The sequence below is a fragment of the Melopsittacus undulatus genome, chromosome 1, assembly GCF_012275295.1.
Source record: "Melopsittacus undulatus isolate bMelUnd1 chromosome 1, bMelUnd1.mat.Z, whole genome shotgun sequence".
NCBI lineage: Eukaryota > Metazoa > Chordata > Aves > Psittaciformes > Psittaculidae > Melopsittacus > Melopsittacus undulatus.
The window spans coordinates 29,222,225-29,245,015 of record NC_047527.1 but is presented as its reverse complement, the minus strand read 5'-3'; the positions used below and the strand labels follow the sequence as shown (position 1 = coordinate 29,245,015).

General features: G+C 38.4%; 1 protein-coding gene and 1 long non-coding RNA gene across 5 annotated transcripts; one reads left to right on the top strand and one right to left on the bottom strand.

The window, feature by feature from the left end:
- The first annotated feature begins 2,083 nt into the window (after positions 1 to 2,083).
- LOC115946799 (uncharacterized) lies at positions 2,084 to 10,005 on the top strand. Its single transcript, XR_004080829.2, has 3 exons — positions 2,084 to 2,252; positions 7,193 to 7,290; positions 8,852 to 10,005. It is a non-coding gene; the product is annotated as an uncharacterized lncRNA (long non-coding RNA).
- Positions 10,006 to 10,688: 683 nt separating this feature from the next.
- IMPA1 (inositol monophosphatase 1) lies at positions 10,689 to 22,280 on the bottom strand. 4 transcript variants are annotated; one of them, XM_005150830.3, is made up of 9 exons: positions 22,262 to 22,280; positions 20,462 to 20,545; positions 19,161 to 19,294; positions 17,136 to 17,240; positions 15,791 to 15,836; positions 15,549 to 15,657; positions 14,733 to 14,841; positions 13,059 to 13,210; positions 10,689 to 12,612 (listed from the first exon to the last, which is right to left on the bottom strand). In XM_005150830.3, exons 2-9 carry the CDS (start codon positions 20,522 to 20,524, stop codon positions 12,494 to 12,496), a joined length of 837 nt encoding a protein of 278 aa, XP_005150887.2. In that variant the 5' UTR covers positions 20,525 to 20,545; positions 22,262 to 22,280; the 3' UTR covers positions 10,689 to 12,493. The 4 variants fall into 4 exon arrangements, with proteins under 4 accessions (XP_005150887.2, XP_030906465.2, XP_030906466.2 ...); XM_031050605.2 differs by having other exon boundaries at positions 20,462 to 20,542; positions 22,262 to 22,274; XM_031050606.2 differs by lacking the exon at positions 22,262 to 22,280 and adding an exon at positions 21,932 to 22,192 and having other exon boundaries at positions 20,462 to 20,542.
- Positions 22,281 to 22,791: the final 511 nt, after the last annotated feature.

The window sequence follows — 22,791 nt, the reverse complement described above, 5'->3', positions numbered from 1 at the left end:
CCCTTTAGGCCCAGTTTTGGGGGTTTACCCTCCCACCTCTGGGACGGCTGGGTTCCCCTCTGGGATCAGTTTGTCCTCTTCTTTAGGATGGCTTGGCCCCTTCTGGAATCTGCCTAATTCACTTGTTACCAGCCAGTATTATATACCTGTATAAGTAATTGATCATAAGTATATCTGCTGCTATATTGTTGGTAAGTTGCTTCACTAATAGTTTTTTGAGTAACCTGCGATAACATATACTACTTGGTTTTTGCTATGCAATTCATTGCTGTTATTATTAACTGCTGCTGTACTAATGATTGATACTATATTTATTGATTGCTGATCTTCATTTGTAATAGCTTGATATATGCATATGTTGACTTCATTAATCATAGGTATACTTGCTATTGGTGATTTATGTGGTATTTGTGCTAATCTAGTATAAGGTAGAGAACTTTAGAGGATAAAAGCCTCTGTGTCCTTGTGTACTATGGAGTCCTACAAACAATGGTCACTATCTCTACCCAGACTCAAGCCAAGCAGCTTACATATTCTGATGACTGACATATTCCCAGTCATCGGCTTAGTTTCCCTAAGTGTGATCCATGATACCGTTTGGAATACAAGTCAGCCTAAAGGTAAGCATTTGACAGTGTTTTGCTGTGAAAATCAATAGCTTCTCACCAACAGACAGGATCATGTAGAAGGTTAAAGGAAGGGAAAATACACCTGCATTAATCAAATGGCTTGTTATCCACTAAAGATGTTTGAGAACAGGCTGCTCTGTTCATTTGGATGGGTGGTGTTGCAGGGCTCAGCTGCTGAGCACGCAGCTGCTCACAAGACCAGCTGCAGCTGAAGAAGCTGTATTAGAAAATTAGTATTTACCAAGTTTGACCAGTTTAAAAATTTTAACTTCATCATACATGAATTTATACATATATTTTAGCTTCTCCAGATTAGTTTTGTTTTGATGTATGTGGACATTGGCTAGATGATAAATATGAATAATATAGATATATGTAGAGTTTGGTGGAGTAACATAACTCATGATGCTACCAGGAATAATTTCTGTGGCTCATTAATAAGTGACTTACAGTTTCAGTATGAAATCAACAGAGGTACACATTGAATTACCTTGCCCTTCTGTTTCCTTCCCTACTTTCAGTCACCTGATCAACTAAAATGATCAACTACAGTCTGTTTCAATATGACAAAGTACCTGCTGTATGTCTCTTCAGGCCCACCTACATATCTGCTGTGAATGTATCTGCTCTAGAAAGTCATAAATCAAGAGCTGAAATAAAACCAAACCAAGTAACTCTGTTGCATGAAGCTTCAGCTGCCTAAACATCTTCTCTCTAGAAAAGCTATTGCAAAATGGCCTCTCTGTCATTAACTTGTGTCCTGGTTTCAGTTCAGATAGAGTTAATTTTCTTCCTAGTAGCTGGTGCAGTGTTGTGTTTTGAATTTAGTCTGAGAAGAGTGCTGGTAACACACTGGTGTTTTAGTTGTTGCTGAGTAGCACTTACCCTGATCAAGGACTTCTCAGTTTCATGCTCTGCCAGTGAGGAGGGGCACCGGAAGCCAGGAGGCAGCAGAGACAGGACACCTGACCCAAACTATCCTAAGGGGTATTTCATACCACAGCACGTCATGCCCAGTATATAAACTGTGGGAAGTTACCTGGAAGGGCAGATCGCTGTTGGGGATGGGCTGGGTATAAGCCAATGGGTGGTAAGCAATCGTACTGTGTATCACTTGTGTTTACTGGGTTATATTTCTCTCTTCCACTCCTTCACATTATCATTATTATTAGTAGTAGTAATAGCAGTAGCAATGTATTTTACTTTATTTCAATTATTAAACTGTTCTTATCTCAACCCATGGGTTCTACCTTTTTCTGATTCTCCTTCCCATCCCACCAGGGGCATGGAGTGTGAGCAAGCAGTGGCGTGGTGCTTAGTTGCCAGCTGCAGTTAGACCAAGACAGCACGCAAGATCTTTGCCACCGTAAGACAGCCCTCCCTTACACGCCCTATTTAAAATATAAATGCACCCTGTCTTTCACGGTATATCAATCTGAGTTCAATGAGTTCATGTTGCCTCTGAAGCTGTTGACAGAAGACACTACAACAGGCAGGGTAGGTGTGGATTTACAGTTACCATACTGCGTTTGGAAATGTTAGGGACAAATATTCACAGGCTGCAATGGAAGAATCATATACCCAAGACACTGCCTTTGTGTGTCATCTTGCATATCTTGAAAGGTATGAAGCAGGTGGGGATAATAAACCCTTCAAATGAAACAATTCTTTTATGACTATGCTCAGGTACAGATGAATACAGCAGAAAATTTGATATGTGATTGATACAATAAAATTTCCTCTCCAAGACAACTTAGGCTGACAGAAAGACTATTATTAATCTGCTCACAGTATTATCTAGTCTTTGAGTCTTGCCTCCATAATCCATATAGTATTATTAATATAATTGCAAATCTCACTTCTTTTACGTGGTGGTTACATTATCTCTGCAATGTAACAGCTGTAACTTGATTTGGGAACTTTCTATTGTAATTGATGTAACCTTTAGAAAATCATTAGTCTCTCTATAGGTTAAAACCATAACTGTCCTGCTTTCTTATCTTCTGTTCTGTCTTCTATGCAGATGGTGCCTTTTCTTGTGAAGGTTAAGTCAATATAATGATTTTAAATATTTGTGGGAAAATTGACTGATGACGTTTTTCCTAGATGTTCTGCTGAAGTAAAATTACTCTTTCAATAGATACAAATGTCTCTTTTCCAGAGAGTGCTCTCTGAAAGCTGCATACTCTATTACATCAGAACCACAGTGTAGGCATATCCTCCTGAAGCAGAGTCACGCATGGAGTAGGAAGTAACTGGGTTTAGTAGTCATGTCACTAAACATGTTCATGTCATGTTTTCCAGGTATTCACACAGAATTGTTACCACAGAATACAAGCTAAATAAGAAATATCTGTGAGATTTCATATGGATAGCCTGTTAAATGTACTTGCACATGCTAAAAAGCAGTTGAACTGTCCCACTGTAATCAGGGAGTATGTTCTTCAGTTAAATATGTACAAATATCTTTGCTGGATCAGACTGTGGATCTGATCCTGTTTTGCAGAAGTAGAAGCCAAATCTCACATTAAGTCAGGATTATTCCAGGAATGGTTTAATTCTAATTCTCAGTGAATAGGAAACCACAGGAGAATGGAGAAATAGGAGAAAAAAACCCTCAAACATCTCCACACAATTGCCAAGGTTATACTGAACCCTCTATAACAAGTCTCTATCTTGCATTACTTGCATGCCAGTGACTGGGAAATATCAGCTTTTGTACAGTATATAGTTGTTCTGTATATTGTATTTTCTTTCCCCTGCAAGTGGAAGGAAAAAAGACTGTCATGGCTTCCAGTTTTCAGGAACAACATACTAACTGACTTTTCCTGTAGCATCTGTTTCCTGGGAGTGAAGATGACAGTGTGACACTAAGGAGGTAGTGTCTTGAGTGCAGTTGGGCTGTGTCCTTTCCAAACTCAGGGACTGGAGCTTCCCACTGGTACTGGACACCCACAAGCACTGATGGCCATGGACATAGAAGATGCTGGAGCATCTGCAGCACAGTGAAGTGGAGGTGTGCAGTTATCCACATTATCTCACAGATGTAGTTCCTATTGGAGGCACTTAATCTCCCTTATTAGTGCATGATTTGTCTTGAAAATTCCCCAGGTACCCAGAGGGTGCAACTCTGCAAATGCCCAGAATGGATTAGTACTGCTAGTGCTGAACATCCTGGGCACTCTCACCAGACATATGTTTTACTTACCTGAGACCAAAAATCAGATTAAGCCTCTTAAGGAACTCAGTCCAGAATTTCTGCCAGCATACTTGGCTGGTGGCACCAGGACCAGACTCTACAGAAAACACAGTTGTGGCCACCACCTTCTTTTGCAGGTTAAAGACCAGGATGTACTTTAAATGGTCTTTTCTTTCTTTTTTTTTTTTTTACTTCTTAAAGTTGTGTCACTCTGAAGGGGAAGAGAGGAGGGCATCCTAGCCTAAACAAATCAGCTCTCCAGAGAATCATAGAATCATAGAATAGTCAGGGTTGGAAAGGACCTTAAGATCATCTAGTTCCAACCCCCCTGCCATGGGCAGGGACACCTCACACTAAACCATATCACCCAAGGCTTCATCCAACCTGGCCTGCACCTACTTGAGAGAGGGAAGGAGGCTGTGATTTCTCTTTCCTTCCTATTGTTTGTACATTTTGCCCGTAATTCTTTTGTTTAAGACATATAGCAGTTCTTGGACCAGGAACTAGAACCAAGGATTATCCAGTTCATTATCTGAGTGTACAGCCTACCCAGCAAATTACACCCTTAAAGTCTTTCTTGCTTGTTCTCCACTCAAATGAACCTCAAATTTTTGTTTAGTAGTGAGGAGACTCTCCAAGAATGGAGTCTGAGTCTCCTCAGCAGGGAAGGAATGAGATGTGTATTCCTGTGAGCTGTAAGAGTGCTCTCCTCCTGCACAAGGTAGGTGCCTTTGTCTGACCATGAGAACAGACTGTTTCTGCTTCAGAACCACAAGAGAACCACAAAAAGCGTCCCATCCTGTGCACTCCTAGCTATCACCTACTTTCAGCTCAAGAACTTCCTGAGACAGTTGTGATTTATATTTAGCAACTCTCAGTGAATTTCATTTCACTGGCAACCTCAGTTTTCCACTACATCCTGTTTTGAGGTCTGGTTTTAGATTTCTAGTGGGAATAGGATTCAACATGCATTGTCATTCCTCAGCTTTGCCTGCTGATTAATTTTAAGAACTTCCAGCTGAAGACTGAGCTGTTTTGAGGAGCCCCTAGTTCTCCATGTTTATCGCATGGGAGAACCATGAGATCAACTTCCAAGGAGACATAATCAACAAGACTTCACTTGAGATGCACTGAAGATTGCAATAAAAACATCAGGAAGAAGAAGAAATAAGTACTAGTAACAGAGACTGCTGAACTGCAGGAACAAAACTGAGTATATACTTGGGCTGGCATTTCCTAAAATGTCAAGTCGTAGGCTCAGTAGTTGGCAGGTACACAAGGGGCAGAAAGAAATATTTCTGATAGTCTATTAGTCATTCGTTTTCCATGATATTTAAATAAAAGATAGGAGAAATTAAACTAACAGGAGTGTGCACAAGTGGAAAACATATTTTCTCTCTTAATTGATTTGGCTGACTGAATAGCAGTGTTTTTCAACCTCAGAAACACAAATGGCTGTTGATGGGAATCATTATGTCTGTGCTTGCACTTCCTTCCAGTGGAAACTGCTATTACGATGTAAGTGCCTACAGAAGCAAAGCTTTTAACCTCCCCCTGCTATAGCATTTTATCATTATGAATTCCATTTCAGCATAGTGAGCTGAACAAGGTGCACAGATGAAGTGGGATACAATTTACTTTTACACAGCTAATACATTCCTAATTACACCTGAATAAATATTGAAAGAGGAATTTCTAATAGCATTAACCATTACTCTCTTTTAAATGTGTTTTGCTGCAGGACTGTAATCACAATTTCAAGTATAATGAGGCAGAAAAAAAAGGTTTTATTATTTTTAGCTTTCAGTAGAGTGGTTAAAATAATAAGTATTTTTTTAGCTGTTTCTCTACAAGAGGCTAATGCAAACATCCAGTAATGTGGAAGTTTCTGCCATTAACAATAAAAAAGTCATCCTGATGAGCTTACAGACCTGAATTAACTTATTTTGTTCTGCAAAAGCTATAGAAAATTTAAAATCTCTGCAGAGGTGCTCTATATGGCTATGTAGAAAAACTGTATAGATGTTGTCCTGCCTGTTCACTGGGGAGCTGGAAAAGTATGAACTTTCTAAAACTGGGTACTAATATAAGCTGGTCCCAGACTAGGAGCTCTTGGCTCTTTTGAGACTACCTGCTGCTGTTGGTCTTCTCTGGCCAGCCACTCTCCTGCCTTCCCCAAGATCACACAGAGCAAGCATTCCCCAGGTTGGCAGATCTCTGCAGCAGGGACTCATTTTGTCCAGCTATTTGCCCTCAGCAAAGGTCACCACTGCCAGAAACAGCATTTGGAGCTTTCTTGTTGTCCAAATGGGAATTTGCAACTGAGGATAGCTGGAGGAAGGAGAGTGTATCTGTCTTGCCACAACTTAGAGAAGTCATAGCAGAAAAGAGCTGGCATAAATGAGAGAACTAAGGAAGGAAAATGTGATTTGTTGTCTTTATGAAGCACAAGTGATTAAAGTTAAAGGAGAAAAAACTGGGCCACTAACAGGGAAATGTCACTGGTTTCATAAAGAGCTGCTCATTTAAGCCTGGGTTTGTGGTCCAAGGGCTGTTGTATCTGCATACAGACTGATGCATGCTTGCCCAGGAGATTATCTCGTAGATTTAAAAAAAGGCTTCTAAAAACCAGGTACTAATTTATGACAGCAAAAATCTCAGAGAAATTATTACAGCTTTAAGTACAGTATAATCTGATAATTTTTATGGCTTTTAATTTATTTTAGAATTCAGATTCATCTTCTTGTGATAGATATCACAATCCTCGATATGCTTACATTGAAAAGGAGGGGATGTTAATGCTGCCGACACATCCAATTCAAATTTCTTGTTAAGTCACAAAACCAGAGCCCAAGTCCTTAAATATTAGTGCCATAATTCTTTTGAATAGTTCTCAGATATGCTCTTAGCTGTATCCAACAATAATTACAGAGAGCAGAAGGAGGATGGGAGGGGATGGGAGGGAGAAGTAGAAAAGGGAATCTTGCCTATAAAGGGACCCCTGGTCCCTCTGGTTTTCCTAGCTCCGGCTGCCATCTAGTGTTTTGCCAGGCATGGTGCACGGCTTATTTGAGCCTGTGTGAATCTCCAAGACTGAATTCTGCCTCTCAGAGGGGAGGAATATTTGGCACAGCAAGTTGAAGATGAGCTCCTGTGAAATTAGTTCTCAAGTATTTGAGGTAGAATCACATTCTCTGAATTAACTGGTTTACATGGTTGTGAGTGTATCTTCAACTCCTCTGAGTTAGACAGACATAAAACATAAACCCTTCACTGTAGAAAAAGGGGTAAACTTCTGTTCTTCCCTGCTCCTGTGGTATAGTAGCTGCTATTGTATTCTGTACTTATTTTCCTTTCACTTCAGTGGGTGTACAGAAGGCCTGAGTCCTAACTGAAGCAACAGTGGTGTAGAGAGAATCATCCCAGGGTAAAAGCCATCACTGCAACTATGCAAAACAATGAGTAAGTATGACACACAAGGTATAAACTCAGACTAATGTAGCAGTCATCAACAGGCAGTAAGCTTCTGGAACAGGCTATATATACACACATTTTTCAGCACATTACTAGCTTAAATTGTGCTAGGAAATTATTTCTGCTTTATTGTGGAAGATCTAATCCATCCTCCTCAAACAGGCAAGAGTTTATGGCTCTAACACAGTGACATAATGCCTTCTCAACTGAGTTCAGTCCTCCAGTTTGTTTGTTCCGATGTTGCATATGGCTTCGTAGCATGTTAGATTTTGCCTTGTTTTAGCAAGTAGACAGTGGACAGAAGGCAGAGAAGACATTTCAGAAGCTCCTGCTGATCTTTCAGAAGCTGGGGATCATTGTATGAGGACTGTAGATACTAAAGAGTGATGGGACAGACCACATTCATTGTCACCTTTGCTGCAGACAAGCAATAATCCAGAGATTGAATGGATTATACTATCCAGATTTGTCTGACTCTAGCTCTGTCAGAGACCCTTGAAGTATCACATCACTAACAATACCCTTCTGATGCCTGGAGTTTGTGCAAACAAAGGAAGCTATGGCAACCGCTGTAGATGTAAAAACAATGGGTTGGAGAGTTGCCTGTCAGCCCTTTAAAACAGGACCACACTTGTGAAAGCAATTCACTCACAGGTAATGAATAGAGCTGAATTAGCAGCTGGCTTTGACAGGACAGCAAGGACAAGAAAAGAAAGAGATGTCCCTATTTAGATTGCTTTATACTGAGATTGTAAGTTGATGTTTTATATCTAGTCAGAATGTCAAGTTCACGCTGAGGCATCAGAGTGCGCAGAACTAAAATCATAGCTTTGGGTCATAGATATAATGACAAATAGTCCATTTCACTGCGGGTTTTCCACCAGGTTGCTTAACAGGGCTGGATGAGAACCTGAAGCCTTTAATGACTTTGTCTTTGGCAGCATTTCATTCTGGGAAAAGCTATGATGGATTGAACCTATGGAAAACCCTGATGTGAAGAAGCAACAAAGCTTTGCAGGTTGTCATAACAAACAATTACAAACTAGGAGCAAATTAATTAATGGAGAGAGCTAGTGAACAGGGATGGTAGGTGGTAGTCTATGAATAGCCACTGTGATAGACTAAGGCTACCTCCCCTTTTTCATGCATACCACTGCTAAAAAAATCAGTATTACCTGTTTTGTAGTATTGATCATTTTAGTCTTAGACTAAAAATCAGCACATCTACTCCAAAGACCTTTGTTAAAAAAAGCAGTAGGCTCTGTAGCAACCACAGTGATAGAATCATAGGTTAGGGTTGGAAAGGACCTTAAGATCATCTAGTTCCAATCCCACTGCCATGGGCAGGGACACCTCATACTAAATCATGTCAACCAAGGCTCTGGCCACCCTGGCCTTGAACACCACCAGAGATGGAGAATTCACAGCTTCCCTGGGCAACCCATTCCAGTGCCTCACCACCCTTACACTAAAGAACTTCTTCCTTCTATCCAATCTAAACTTCCCCTGTTTAAGTTTTAACCCATTACCCCTTGTTCTATCACTACAGTCCCTAATGAAGAATCCATCCTTCCCTCCAGCGTTATCAACTGAACCACACAGCTTGGTGTCATCATCAGACTTGCTGAGAGTGCACTCAATCCCACTGTCCATGTCACCAAAGATGTTGAGTAAGACCCGTCCCAACACCGATTGCTGAAGGATACCACTCGTTACTGGTCTCTAGCTGGACATTGAGCCACTGACCACAGCTCTTTGCATGCGGACATACAGCCAGTTCTGTATCCACCAAGTGGTCCATCTATCAAATTGATGTCTCTCCAATTTAGAGGCAAGGATGTCATGCAGGACAGTATTGAACTCTGCACAAGTCCAGGTAGATGACAGCACCTGCTCTACCCCTGTCCATCAGTTCTGTAGCCCTATCACAGAAGCCCACCAAATTGGTAAGGCAGGATTTCCCCTCAGTGGAGCCCTGCTGGCTGTCTCCAACCACCTTGCTGCTTTTTATGCACCTTAGCATGCCTTCCAGGAGAATCTGCTCCAAGATTTTGCCAGGCACAGAGGTGAGACTGACTGGTCTGTAGTTCCCTGGGTCATCCATTTTCCCCTTCGTGATGTTGACCATTTGTCAAATTGTCAAAGTAAAAAGAAGAGTCTGGCTAAATTTGCTCATAATGATCCTTTCATTTCCAGCAGTTATTTCTCAGATTTTTTCGCTTGCTCCAGTTGCTGAATCTGTGCTGATGTCTTCCTTCTAGCACTTTCAAGTTTGGCGAGATTCAAACCATATCAAACCTTGCCATCAGAAGTCATGAGTTAGTCACTGAGAAGCTTTGTAAGAAAGGTTCCTGTGTACTGAACTGTTGATGTCTTCATGAGGAATGTTTGTGATCTTAATTTGACAGTCTATCTGTTCATTCTGCGGTAACCAGTATTCTTTTCTGATTAGTTTTTGCTGGGCAATGAGACATCTTGTAAATATATAAACTTATAACTTGTATATAAAAAAAATAAGTATCTCAGATGATTATCTGTGTCACTGCATCTTTCAAAGCAAAAAAAAACCCCACGTATTATTGTTCTGAATGTTCAGGAACTACGTTTCATATATAATCTCTCAAAAACATTTTGATTACACAGCAATCATAACTTCTGTTTTACTAGAAAAACAGATTACCACAAAAATTTGTGAAAATTGCAGACCAGTACAGAACAATAAAGAAAATGCCTTTAAATTGTATAATTGCATTTTGGTGTCCTGTCACATGACGAAACAAGTGGCCAATCTTAGATGAATATCTGAGAAGATAATGCTTAGCAAAGCAGCAAATAGGGATTTTTGATCCCCCTGAAAGTGGGACAAATTAAAAATAAAGCAGACAATTGATAAAAGCTACATTTATGGAGTAAAAAAAAAAAACAACCAAAAAACCCCCCAAACAAACAAACAAAAAAAAAACAAAACAGAAAAAGAGTCTCGTATCCAATACAAATAGTGAGAGGGCCCAGATGGGAAATTCATATACTTTTTTCCTTGAAGAGCATTATTATGAAACCTAACAGCAAGAAACCTACATGCTTCAACCAGCTCATGGGCCTTCAAAATGAATCACAGATAATATAGCCCATAAAGTTTGAGTTCTGAGGTTGGAGATGATTAATGCACCATGATCATGTTGCAAGGTGTTGGAATCTTCACTCTAAAAACCTCCTGAAGGTGTACACGTAATCCCACTTATCTGAAGGCACGGCGGTTTATGATCTATGTATATCACGAAAAAAGTGCACAACTCAGGGAAAGTCTGAAGCTCACAAACCCAGCTCACTGGGATGCAGCACTGTACTCTGATAAATGTTATAAAAGGAAGCATATCTGAAGCCACTGCTGCTAAAGCGTGTTTATTCCAAATGTGTTCTCCCACCTCAAGTATTTTTTAGACATGTCTCCATCTCACAAATAAATCAGTTTAGAAAAGTTATGCAGAATTTGTTATACAAAAGCAACAGAAATAGTACAGGTAATATACTTCTCAAGAAATAATTACAGTCCCACTTAACTTGATGCAATAAAGTTACAGTGAAATACTCAAAACTTTTCTATCCTTGTCAATGGGAATTTAAAGTACAATTAACCTAAGTTTGTCTGTTTTACAAGACCATTAAATAGCTGATCTCAGTGTTACTCATCTGACATCAGCTTCAAATTACATATTTTTACAAAATATGCAAAAAGCAACTGATATAAAGGACTGAAATTTAAAAGATGAGATCTGTTAAAACTTCAAAACAGAGAACACCGTTTTCCAAAATAAAACTGGCAGTACAAAGCCAGGTTTTCCAAAGCATTGCTGTGTCTTGACTGGACCACCAATGAGACAGCTTTCTTTAGGAAACTTTAGACATGGAAAAAATCAGTCTGAAAACCGATCTAAGTTAATTTTTTTTTAAAGTGCATTAATTATTTGAACAGTACACTGATACTTTTAACAATCTTAAACACAAAAGATCAAAGAACCAGTATAGTTTCAAAGTTCAGAATAACTGACACCAAGAATGAAATTACTAATATTTCTTAGATATATAAAACCTTTAGGTTTAGATATGCATCTTCTTTTGTGCCTGTACACTCTATAACAACCAGGATCAGATTTCCCCTGTGGTCACTGCTTTCATAACTTACAGAAAATTATGTAAAACATCTGGACTATGGGCTTTTTTTGCCCGCAGTTTAATCAAAACTCTTCTGGATTGTAATGCTTCCTTAGACTTTAAAAACCACTCATCCATACGAAACCCAAGCAAAATTAACACAAATTATAACTGCTGAGAATAAAATAGAGGACCTAGTATCAGCTGATTCCAACAGTCAAATGCAAATCATACTTCATATTAATTGACATTAAGTCAATTTGGTGACAGAAGGTATGCTCAGAACTTATTTCTGGGAGATACGCATTTTGTTGTACAGTAAGTATTATTTTTGCAACTGCAATGAATTTGCAAGTGTGCTGGCCACTTAAGAGGCTAAAGACGTGAATGTGTTCATCTACCATAAGAAAGGTAGAACAATAACTACAAATATAATGACAGTCAAGTAATAAAGGCTTAAAATTAGAGCCAAAACTACAAACAACTAAAAAAAGGTTTGGGAATGTGTGGACTACCTCTACAAAAAATGTAGCAAGGTAAGGAAACAGATACACTGATGACACTGAAGAAAACAACAAGACAAGTTAGAGAAAGACTGGTTAAACAGCAATGCCTTAATCTTCCTGGGTTCAGGATCTGATGTGACAAAGTGGTGTTAAGACAGCGAATTTCAGTTTGTCACTGACAGAACTAGATTATTTTTATTTATTCACACATCAGAGAAACTCTTGCTATACCATCCATTGCAGTATAAAACTTGAAAAACTTAGTAGTATGTATTTGCTTCTTTTTAGAGATCTTTAAGTAACTGTGATGTAAAATAAAACACCTAATAGTAAAAGCTAACTTAGAACATTGATCCAACCTCAAAACACTACATAGCAGTCACACCAATACTCAAAGACTACCATCTATCTATCTATCTATCTATCTATCTATCTATCTATCTATCTATCTTTTTTATCAGGTTCAAGGTGTAGAACAACCTCATGGGACTATGAGACACTATATAATTACATTTAAGGTGTAGCTTTGGCATTCAGTTAGTTGTATCATCCCTTTTCAGAGGAATTACTTGAAGTGCTTTGGCTATTCGCTCTCCTATAGCTTGACTGCTTGCTGCAATTATTCTTCGAGACATCAAATCAAATGGTCCACCTAGAAATCAAAGCAAGCAAAGTAACCAGCTTGTATCTAGATAAAAATAAAAGTTGGTAAGAAAATGAGCATTGAACAAAAACAAAAACAAAAAAAATCAAGTGTCAAATGACACTTTACTATTTAGGACCAAGTTTTGCCCCTGGAGAAAAATGCATTTAACACAACAGGTACCTTATATGAGCTGTATTTAAGCTCTCTTCAGTGTTTGCTTACTATCTTTTTTCACTCTTCCAGGTGCTCAGCAAAGGGACTAAAGGTTGTCTGGTAGCTTAAGAACATACAATTGACTCTTAGTCTATTAACTGGATGGGAACTCTATTCAGTAGCAGCAACTTGGAAGAGGATTGAAAAACCTATTTGCTTTCTCATTTCAGCTATGTTTTGCTCCCAATTAGCTATTTAAAAGCTAATTTAAAAGCTAAATTTGCATTCAGTGTATTTACCTGATACATCTAGCAGTACTCCGCCTGCTTCAGTAATAATGATTCCAGCCCCTGCCATGTCCCAGCAGTGAATTCCCATTTCATAATAGGCATCAGCTCCACCTGTTGCCACAAGGCACATGTTCACAGCTGCTGTACCAACAGCTCTAATCCTACAGGAGAAAGATTCTTTTAACTGAGAACAGCTTGTCTGAAAGCCACAATGCCTGTGTACACTGCACCAAGAACACAGAAGCATTGCATGCAAAGTGAACTGACCTAAACAAAACATGATAGATGTGAAAATGTGATGCAACAAAACAAAAAACTGGGAATGAAGTCTTGCTTGAGCAGCTTGCAAAGTTCCCCAAATACAGACAATTTCCAGAAATCACATTTACGTATTCTGTTAAACAATCTTGGTATAACATGAAAAGGCATCTTAAACAACTTTTTAACCTAAAACATATTATGGAAGATAGCTACCCACGGAACAGTAACAGATACTCTGCTTCTGAATACAAGAATTCAAGTGGAGCATACACTGCTCTCAGTGCTGAAAAAACAGTTACTTCAGTTTCTCTGGTAATGCTCAGTAGGCAACTCTGACTTACAAAAAGCCCTAACAGAAGCAATCACAAAAAATAAATTACACAGCATAAATTTAGTCTAAATTTGGATAACCTCATGAAAACCCTTGTGCTACAAATCCCAGTTTCTACTGGAAATGTTGATGCACTTAGTGTGACTTGTACAAATAATTGCAGTTATTTCAATTATCAGTAAAATGTACATTAAATTGTAAACTGATAGAAGCTAAGTTACTGCAAGAAGCAACTAAATCAATTCCAATCTCAATTTATTGTTTCCAAATAAAATATTGAAGTTGAACTGACAACACACCTAAAATGTATTCCCTACTTGCAATTTAGGATATAACCTTTAATGACATCAGAAAACTTTTTGGAAGTAGAAAAAAAAATCTACATGTTAAGTGTCAAAACAAGACTCCTGAGAATCTCAGCATAAAAGTATAGATCAGAAATGTGAGCAGTCTTGAGAGTACACAAGAAACTGTCTACTGAAACCAGTTTTAGATATAAAATGGTTTGTGGAAACGTAGGCTTTGGCTACACTTCTGCAGGAGAGGAAGCAGGGGATGTAACCAAATTAAGAGCAGTTTATAGGCAATTTCAACTACTTGGACAAATTAAAATTGCATAGTGTTGAAACAGAAAAGGGAGATCTTTTGTCTTCTGACACATATTAAAAACCCCAATGATTTTCATTACTACAGGAAAAGGAACCTAAGAAATGTAACACAGCTTCTGTTTATCCAGTTTTACTTCTTATGGGTTTGGGGGGGGAAGGTGGGGAGGGAGTGGGGAGGAGTTGTGCAGGGAGGAAAGAGGCACAAAATTGTATTTCATTTTTTAACAGTAAATACAATGCTTTTTAGTTCTACAAAACCAAACATGCTTTGCTTCTCAATACTGGTTCTTCGGATTCTCTAATATATCTCCCAGCTTGAAAAAGTTAAACACACTTACTAGAGTTTCTTTGCAGAAGCTACTAGATGAAAACATCTAAATTGTATTTCACATTTACAGTGTAATGCAACCAATCCTTCCTAAAGATGATCATGTTTACAATATTAACACTATCAGCAAGTATGAAAAATACAAAATATCTTACCCGTGAATAGGAATGCTGAGAAGCCTTTCCATGTTAGAAAGAACGATCTTCATAGCTTCTGGATCACGATTTGATCCCAATTCTGTTACTAAAAGGGACTTTGTAATGTCTGAAAAAAAATAAAAAACCCTCACTTTTTGAACAGCACAGCTTTCATAGTAAAAGTAATTAGCAGATTTCACTTGTTTTCCTACAAGACCGAATAATAAGTATTTTAATATAAATATTGCACATATCACATGTATAAAAATCTCTCTTTACATGGAAAATAGCAGGTAAAAAAATACAGCAAATAAAGTATGATCTGGTTCAACTGTGCATCTACATTAATCAGTGCCATTAGTAAATAACATTCTATTGCTATAAAATAGATCGTTTAAGGTCCTCAGATCTTTAAGGTTCCACTTTAAGAGTGGATTTTACTTCACACAGGGTAGCAAGTCTATAAGAGTGATACTGGTTCACACCTGGAAGAAGTTGAATTGTTTGGTAGACTTGTTATGGACTCTTAAAGAACAATCACAGGATCATAGACATACAAGGAATTAAAACCAAACAACCAAAAAACCACAATGCACAGGTAATAAAATTTTAAGTTGCCGAGTCCCAATTCTGCAAAGATCACAAGCATGCTATATGCATCAAAGAACATAAACACTGTTTCTCAAAGCCAAACAACCCATGGCCAAAACCAGCCTCTTTGCAAAACAAAACTATGAGCTAAGAAACAGGAATATATCCAGGTCTAAAACTGTTGATGCCTAATTTGCAAAAATAAATGTAATTACCAGAAATAAACTACTCGGTCCAGCTTACCTTTTTGACCTGATACTTGAAGTTTCTGACCATTGCAAAATGCACCTTTTCCTTTTCTGGCAGTATACATCTTGTCTTCTACACAACTATACACAACTCCAAACTCTATCTGCAAGAAAAAGTAAAAGTACCTTGGCATTTTTCCCTTTCTTCCTATTGACTGTGAAAATATACATCTTAGTTATAGTTAGCAACAAGGAACTAATTTGGGTTTATTTAATATTAAGTAATAAAAAGTATACCTTTTTGTTTACAACAAAGCCAATTGAAACTGCCACAAATGGAAACCTACAAAACAAAACATTTCACTAATTTACAGTGAGATACTATGCTTCTTTCATTACCATGCTTACTTTTAATGAAAACAATATTCAGTTAAATGTAATGTATATTTCAAAAAGAAACTTGGACTATACAGCAAATACTAGTTTTCTGGAATGTGCACAATTTGCTATGAAAACAGACCAAACAACACCAATTTCCGTTTAAAATATGCACTTTTTCATCCACTGAAATGAAGCCTGTTACAGCTTACAGACTGCCATCCCTGTTACAACTTTTAGTAGCTCAGGGACTGACATTTTATAGCCAAAGAATACAAGCAAACCTCTGTGCTACTAACCATGCTCACAAGAAACAAGCTGGTCAAAATGGTCTTGTCAAAAAAAGAAAGCCAGCTTGCCCCCCACCTCCACTTCCTACACCAAAGCAATGAGAAAGGTACTGGGAGAGAGAAGGAAGGATGCATTGGAAAGAGTGAAGGCAGTGGGAGTATATGGGACAGGGTGGGTTGCATTGCAGTCTAAGTTTTTAACAATCAATCATTTATTATTTTTACTCTTCAAAATTTGCAGTTCCAAAACATTTGCTTTAATTACTAATTGCAAAAAATACAGGCTTTGAAGTCCGTAAATCCAGCAGCATAGGTTATTTTCTTACAGCTTCTGAATATGTTATTTAGCAGGATTCAGCAGCTGTTTAAAGCTGTGGTGCACACAGTAGTAGTAATTTCAAACTCGGAGTCAAGCACACTCAGAAAAATCTCATCAGGGCCAAAATCTATCACATTTTAGATAGAAGTAATAGGGAGTCAGCATTACACTGAAAATCCCTTCCTCATCCTCCTGCAACATACTAGTAAACAATTACTGGTAATTTTCTGCTTCCTTTCACAGTAGCAGCTCCTAAGTCTTGATGAATTTTGAAATTTCTTAGCAATCAGCACTTAAAGCAGTTACTGTTACCACCCCTCTGAAGATGATGCAACTCCTAATTTTGAGTCTTGCTGCTTTACTGTTAAAAATTGCCCACCTATATTTGGCACCCATGCTAAAGACCCCTGCTATGCATCATAGGCCTCTCATGGAACTGCTGTTGGTTACAGAGGAAGGCTATGATAGTTCTTACAGAAATACTAAAATTGTTACAAAAAATGACCCATAGCTCTTAATAAATCAAAATAATAACTTGTAACTATTAATAAGTTCAGAATATCTCTAAATTTAACTGTGGGAAAAAAACATACTTTCATAGAACTGGAGAAAGAAATAATGGTTGAAGTTGCTAACAAAGAAATGAAAGGAGGACCTGTGTACGAAGTTGGTGGTTCCGTCAATAGGGTCTATAATCCATGTGGGGTTATCTGTCAAAATGCTGCCCTCTCCAGCTGCAACAGATTCTTCTCCAATGAAGCTAGAGCAGCAAAGACATTTCAAAGATACAAAGAAATTAAAATGTTTCAATTGCAACACTGTCCTTGAAAGCAAATTTCTTAAAATGAGACACAGGTTTTTGTACCACCAGTGATCAAATGTAAAAAGCTAAGAAATACACAATTTATGTGGAAAACACCAACCACATCTGACCAAGCTTTCACCAATATTTATGATGTCAGAGATAAGCACAATATGCAGGGAAGAGAACTTCACATTTTAATACCCATTACTCAAATTCAGCATTCAGAACACTAAAGTTTTCATTATTTTTTCCAGTAACAGCATCATTAAATTTTGGTCAGAATATTTGTAGCTGTTTACACTTTTCAGTTTACTTGTGCTACAAAACACTATTCTTTAGCTTGTGTTTTAACTGAAGAAAGCCTTTGTGGTTAGACCACTGCAGTAACAGTTAAATTTGTAGTCTGATTTCAGTCCAAGCATGACAGTTGTTATTCTCAAAACTGTTTTAGTTTTACAAGCATTACAAAATGGTAAAGTGGTAAGGGAATAAAATCCAAACCAGAACTCCTCCTGAAGAAGACAGCAGAATACATACTCAATCCAAAGGCCACACAAGCCATAGTGCTACAGGAACTCAAATTTCACACTTTTAGCTGCACATGAAAGTGTTTATTTTCAACTGCAAAATTATGTGGATGAGTCTAACTGGGTGGAATCCTTTTCTGTGCCTTTTGCATGTTTTTTAATTTATCATGTATTACTTAACCTATGAAAAGTATGCAAACAAGTGCTTTCCTCCACAAACAAGTAAAATCAGAACTGCTGAGTAAACAAATAAGGTCTCTTTAATATCGATTAGGGGGCTTATGATTAACTATGGAAGTGAAGATGATTGCTCAGAAAGAAACAGCATGTGACAAATCTTCACAAAGGTAAGAGAGAGACTGAATAGTTATCTAGGTGGATGAATAATTCATTAGAAGGAGAAGTTCAACACCAGTATGTCTAATGTGGCATCAATTACGCAACAAAAAGAAGCTAAAATATCCTAAAATTTTTATCATTTATCAATATAATAGAAACTGTTATGTCAGGTCATTCCACAAGTCTGTATGCTTACACTAAATTAATTGGGTTACTGATATTTTGCATCAGGTCACTTGTTCCAAATCTATGCAGACTTATTACATTTCACATATACAGCTACACTAATGAAGTCTTGAAGAAAATGTAAGAAAAATTAGCAAGCCCACTTTAAACTTGAGCCATTATGTCAAACTGGTAGAGAAAGTCCCATATATGGCAGTCCTGGGGTAACGGCTGGACTGGATCTTAAAGGTCTTTTCCAACCTAGTTGATTCTATGTAAGTAAGTGAAATACACACAATTCACCCTTTTGGAATAAATTTATTTCAAGAGGGGCAGGGAAAAAAAAAAAGGGAAAAGGAATTTTTTAAAAAAAAATCAATATTTTGTATGAGAGACTTAAAGAATCAGAAGATCCTATCTCCTTTCAAGAATGTTTGATGTTCTTAAACTGTATGAGATTTCACAAAGGCACACACATCCCACACAGACAGCAAAGGCACATTAGTCTCAATAGCCAAGAGGAGACAAGAAATTCGGGGGCCACTGCTGATTCTCCAACACAAATGTATTTACAGCTGGCTCAAGTGGAAGTGACTGTCAAAATATACCTTCGGAAAGAGACCCTGGGAACACCTTGTCTTTATGCTACAGCCCTGGGCAAAATGCCAACCCACAATTCCTCTACAATACTTAAAATAATGAGGGTAAGGAAGATTTCTGTAACTTTCAAGCATGCCAATCATAATGAAATTTTAACAAGCAAAATCATAAACTTTCCATTTTCTTCTTCTTCCAGACACCTCTCCCCTTCTTCTACCAAAAGCATATTGATAAGAAGCCGTACCTGTGAGAAGGATACTTTTCTTTTATCAAAGAAATAATGAAGTTTTCTACTTTTTGATCAGTTTCTGTCACGAGATCTACTGGTGAACTTTTAGTCATAACAGATATTTCTTCTTTGAGTGCTCCACAGACTATCTGTTTAAAAAACAAGAAAGAAAAAAAAATTATCCATTTATGGAAAACACTAATTTTGCTAAAAACTTGAGCATCTTTTTTACTGTAATTTTCTATACTGCACATACAAAACACAAGCAGTGACAAAACCTGGATTTAATTGCAGGAGCTGGGGCTTACTCTTGCATTTATCTCCAATCCCTACTCGGCACAAAAACTTAAATGTGTGTGTGGACTACAAAAAGATCCACTGGTACATGAAACAAACTCTATTTTGTTAGGACAAGTTTTAGATTTATACATTTAAGTACCAGAGTTGAATGAAACACTTAAGCGTAAGCTTAAGCCATCTATTTTCAGCCAGACTCTGCATTTATGATCTTACAAATATCAGAATCAGCTTATGCAAGAATCCATGTCCCACAGCCCACAGAAGTATTTTACTATAATATAGAAAGATTTTCTGAGGGAAGACTTTAATGAGGCCATTGCAGGGACAACGTCCTACAGATTCTGCAGCTCCAGAGGACAGAATCAGTACATGTGCCATATTGTCTGGCTGAAACAGCATCCAAATGTAGGAAGCAGAACTACTAAGAACTGAACATTCCGTAACCACTCTTATGCTGAAGCTCTGCCAAGATGTGCAAACTCTTTTCTCATTCTAAGCCCTCTTAGATCACAAGTGGCCCAAGTACCACACCAGAAAGGATGCTTCTTATTTAGAAAAGAAAAGCAATCTTCATATAGAGAATATGATACGGTATCTGGTGTGAGTAACAAGCCACTGTTTAAAGCTGACTGAGGTGTTTGCAAGAAAGACTGTCAACTGCTTTCAGGTGGTAAAGTAGATGGGTGAAATGTAAAGGGAAAATCAGAGACCTTCTTTGTTTACCACAATTCAGATTTTTTTTTTAATCAAATTTAAGGAACAAAAAGATACTCCTTAGTCTTTAAGTGGACTCTGCTCCAAAAAGCATAGTTGCTTTCTTAAATTAACCAAACTGTACACATGAAAGACACTTCAATCTTGAACATCACTAAACAATTCTGCTAGTTTATGTTTTGTTGGTTTTTTTTGACAAAACACTCATTGGAAGAATATGTAACATTTAACTCCTTCAAAACCCACATATATACACACACACACACCCCCCTCTATAAATAATGTTATTTGTTTACACTTACCTCCCCAGCTTTCCTTGCTAAGCCAACTGCATAATCCATACATTCTTGCCAAGGATCTGCCATCTTTTTTAGATATATAGCCTACTGAAAGGAGAGATTAACACAAAAATTATGGCTATTTCAATTCATTTACTTTTTTTTTTTACAAATTTTAATTTTCTCGTGCTGCTGTTCTGGACTGCATTGTTTTCTCCCTGCTGAAATATGGAAATTTGTTCTAGCTTTACTCTGAAAAAAAAAGCTTGGTATAAGTTACCAGATTTTTTTCCCCCACATTTTGTAGTTTACAAGAAAAGTGGAACAAAAACATTAACAAGTACAGAGCCTCAGTCTTGAAAGATACATGAATATACAAAGTTCCACATTTAGACACTGACCTCAATGGCTCTGAAAAGCAGTAGTGTGGGTACACACAAACACATTCTCAAACACAGTGTACAGCTCAAGCTCTTTTTGCTTTAAAATATTATAATATTCACTGTAATTCATTGCAAAAGACTGCTTACATACAGCTTTATCAATTAAGCATGGTTTAAATTATTTTGAATATCTTACATTAGGAAGTTAGAATCTCAAACCCAAAATCCACCCTTTCTGTATTTTAGTCCTCCATACTTTTTTCTAAGGGTTTATTTCAAACACAAATATGAAATGGTTTAGATTCTACATGAGGAAGTTACAAGACCCCACAGTAATTTAGAAGTGCCTTCTATATTCTTACATATTATGAGGCAATACAATATATATTATCTTCTATGCATCTCTACTTTCTTGAGCAATGTGAAATATCAATCAGCATATTACACACTGTTTCTGATACGACCTTAACAGACCACAAATTCATTCAATGTCACCATTCAATTCAGAGACAAAATCAATGTCATCTGAATTTTAGAAGTAATTTTTGAAAGTTTGATTTTTGAGCCCTAGCCCTTTCAAAAACCTTTTGGGTATTACCTAAGTCGTTCAGCCTTTAAGTGATGACCTGGATAACTGTTTTGTAAGACTTGCAGATTCACAAAGATTACACATACTATAATAAACCCCCCCAGCAATGAAACGGTATAAAAGCCCTGTGCAATTAACATCATCCATGAGTCCTCAGCTCAATCGCCCTGATCTAATGGTCAATGCCTCCTTCAGCCTTGGTCCTAAAGAGGTAAACATGACTATAAAAGCCAGATAACATGCAAAGGGTACAATGCTTCAACTATGTTGATAATGTTCTTGCTATAGCCTCTGAAGTACAGGTTGTTACATAAACACAGACATAACTTGTCAGGACACAGAATTGGGTATAACAGCTCTATATGAAGTTACTAAGTTATTCGTAAAAGACTAGTAGCAGTAGTGGAACCTTAAGTAGACCGACACCAAGTACAACGACACAGACTCGTGTAACAGTGGAAAAACAATTCATTTATGCCTAAAACCTCACCAAAACAGTAACTGCATAACATGTATAAATACCAGCGCCTAACTGATTAGCAGAAGTCTTTTCAGCCCCCCAGGCTTAGTTTTGCCTTCTCTGGATGCCCAGTGAGGAGTTCGTCCCACAAAATCAGGGAGCGCATTCAGAGGAGCGGTTTGAATACCGACGCAGAGGTTTGGACCCCGGGCCGGAAGGGCTGAAGGTCGGCCCACATCGCCGGCCCTAGGTGAGCGCACCTCCCGCCCCGTGGCGGTGTGGCCCAGCCCGAACGGCGGCAGGGCCACACAGCTCCCCGGGGCAGCGGCGTAGCCACCTCACGGCACCCCGAAATGGCGGCTGAGAGAGGAAAAAAGGAAACAGAGGCTCACCCCAGCCGCCCTCCGCCGCTCCCTCTGAGACGCGCAGGCGCCAGGGGCGAAGTGCTGACCCCGCCTCCTCCTCCCGCTGCCCTGCGGCCGCCTCTGCGGCTGCGTGGGGGAGGCGTGGCTGAGCCCCGCGGCGGGACAGGTAGCGGGAGCTTGTGGCGCTGCCTTAGGGCTTGGGCTGTGAGGATTATAGTCAAGGGGCTAAGTCAGCCTTTGATGGCGGCTTATTTTTAATAATTGGACGTGTGAAGATAAATATACTGTAAATGCTCTCCCACAGAATCCATTAGGTTGGAAAAGACCCTCAAGATCATCAAGCCCAACCATTACCCCAGCACTGCCAGGACCACCACCACTAAACCATGTCACTGAGGGCGTCATCTACACGGTTTTTGAACACTTCCAGGAACGGTGATTCCACGACTGCCCTGAACAGTCTGTTACAATGCCTGAACAGCCTCTCTGTGAAGAAATTTTCCCTAATACCTAGTCTAAACCTCCCCTAGCACAGCTTAAAACTGTTTCCTCTTGTC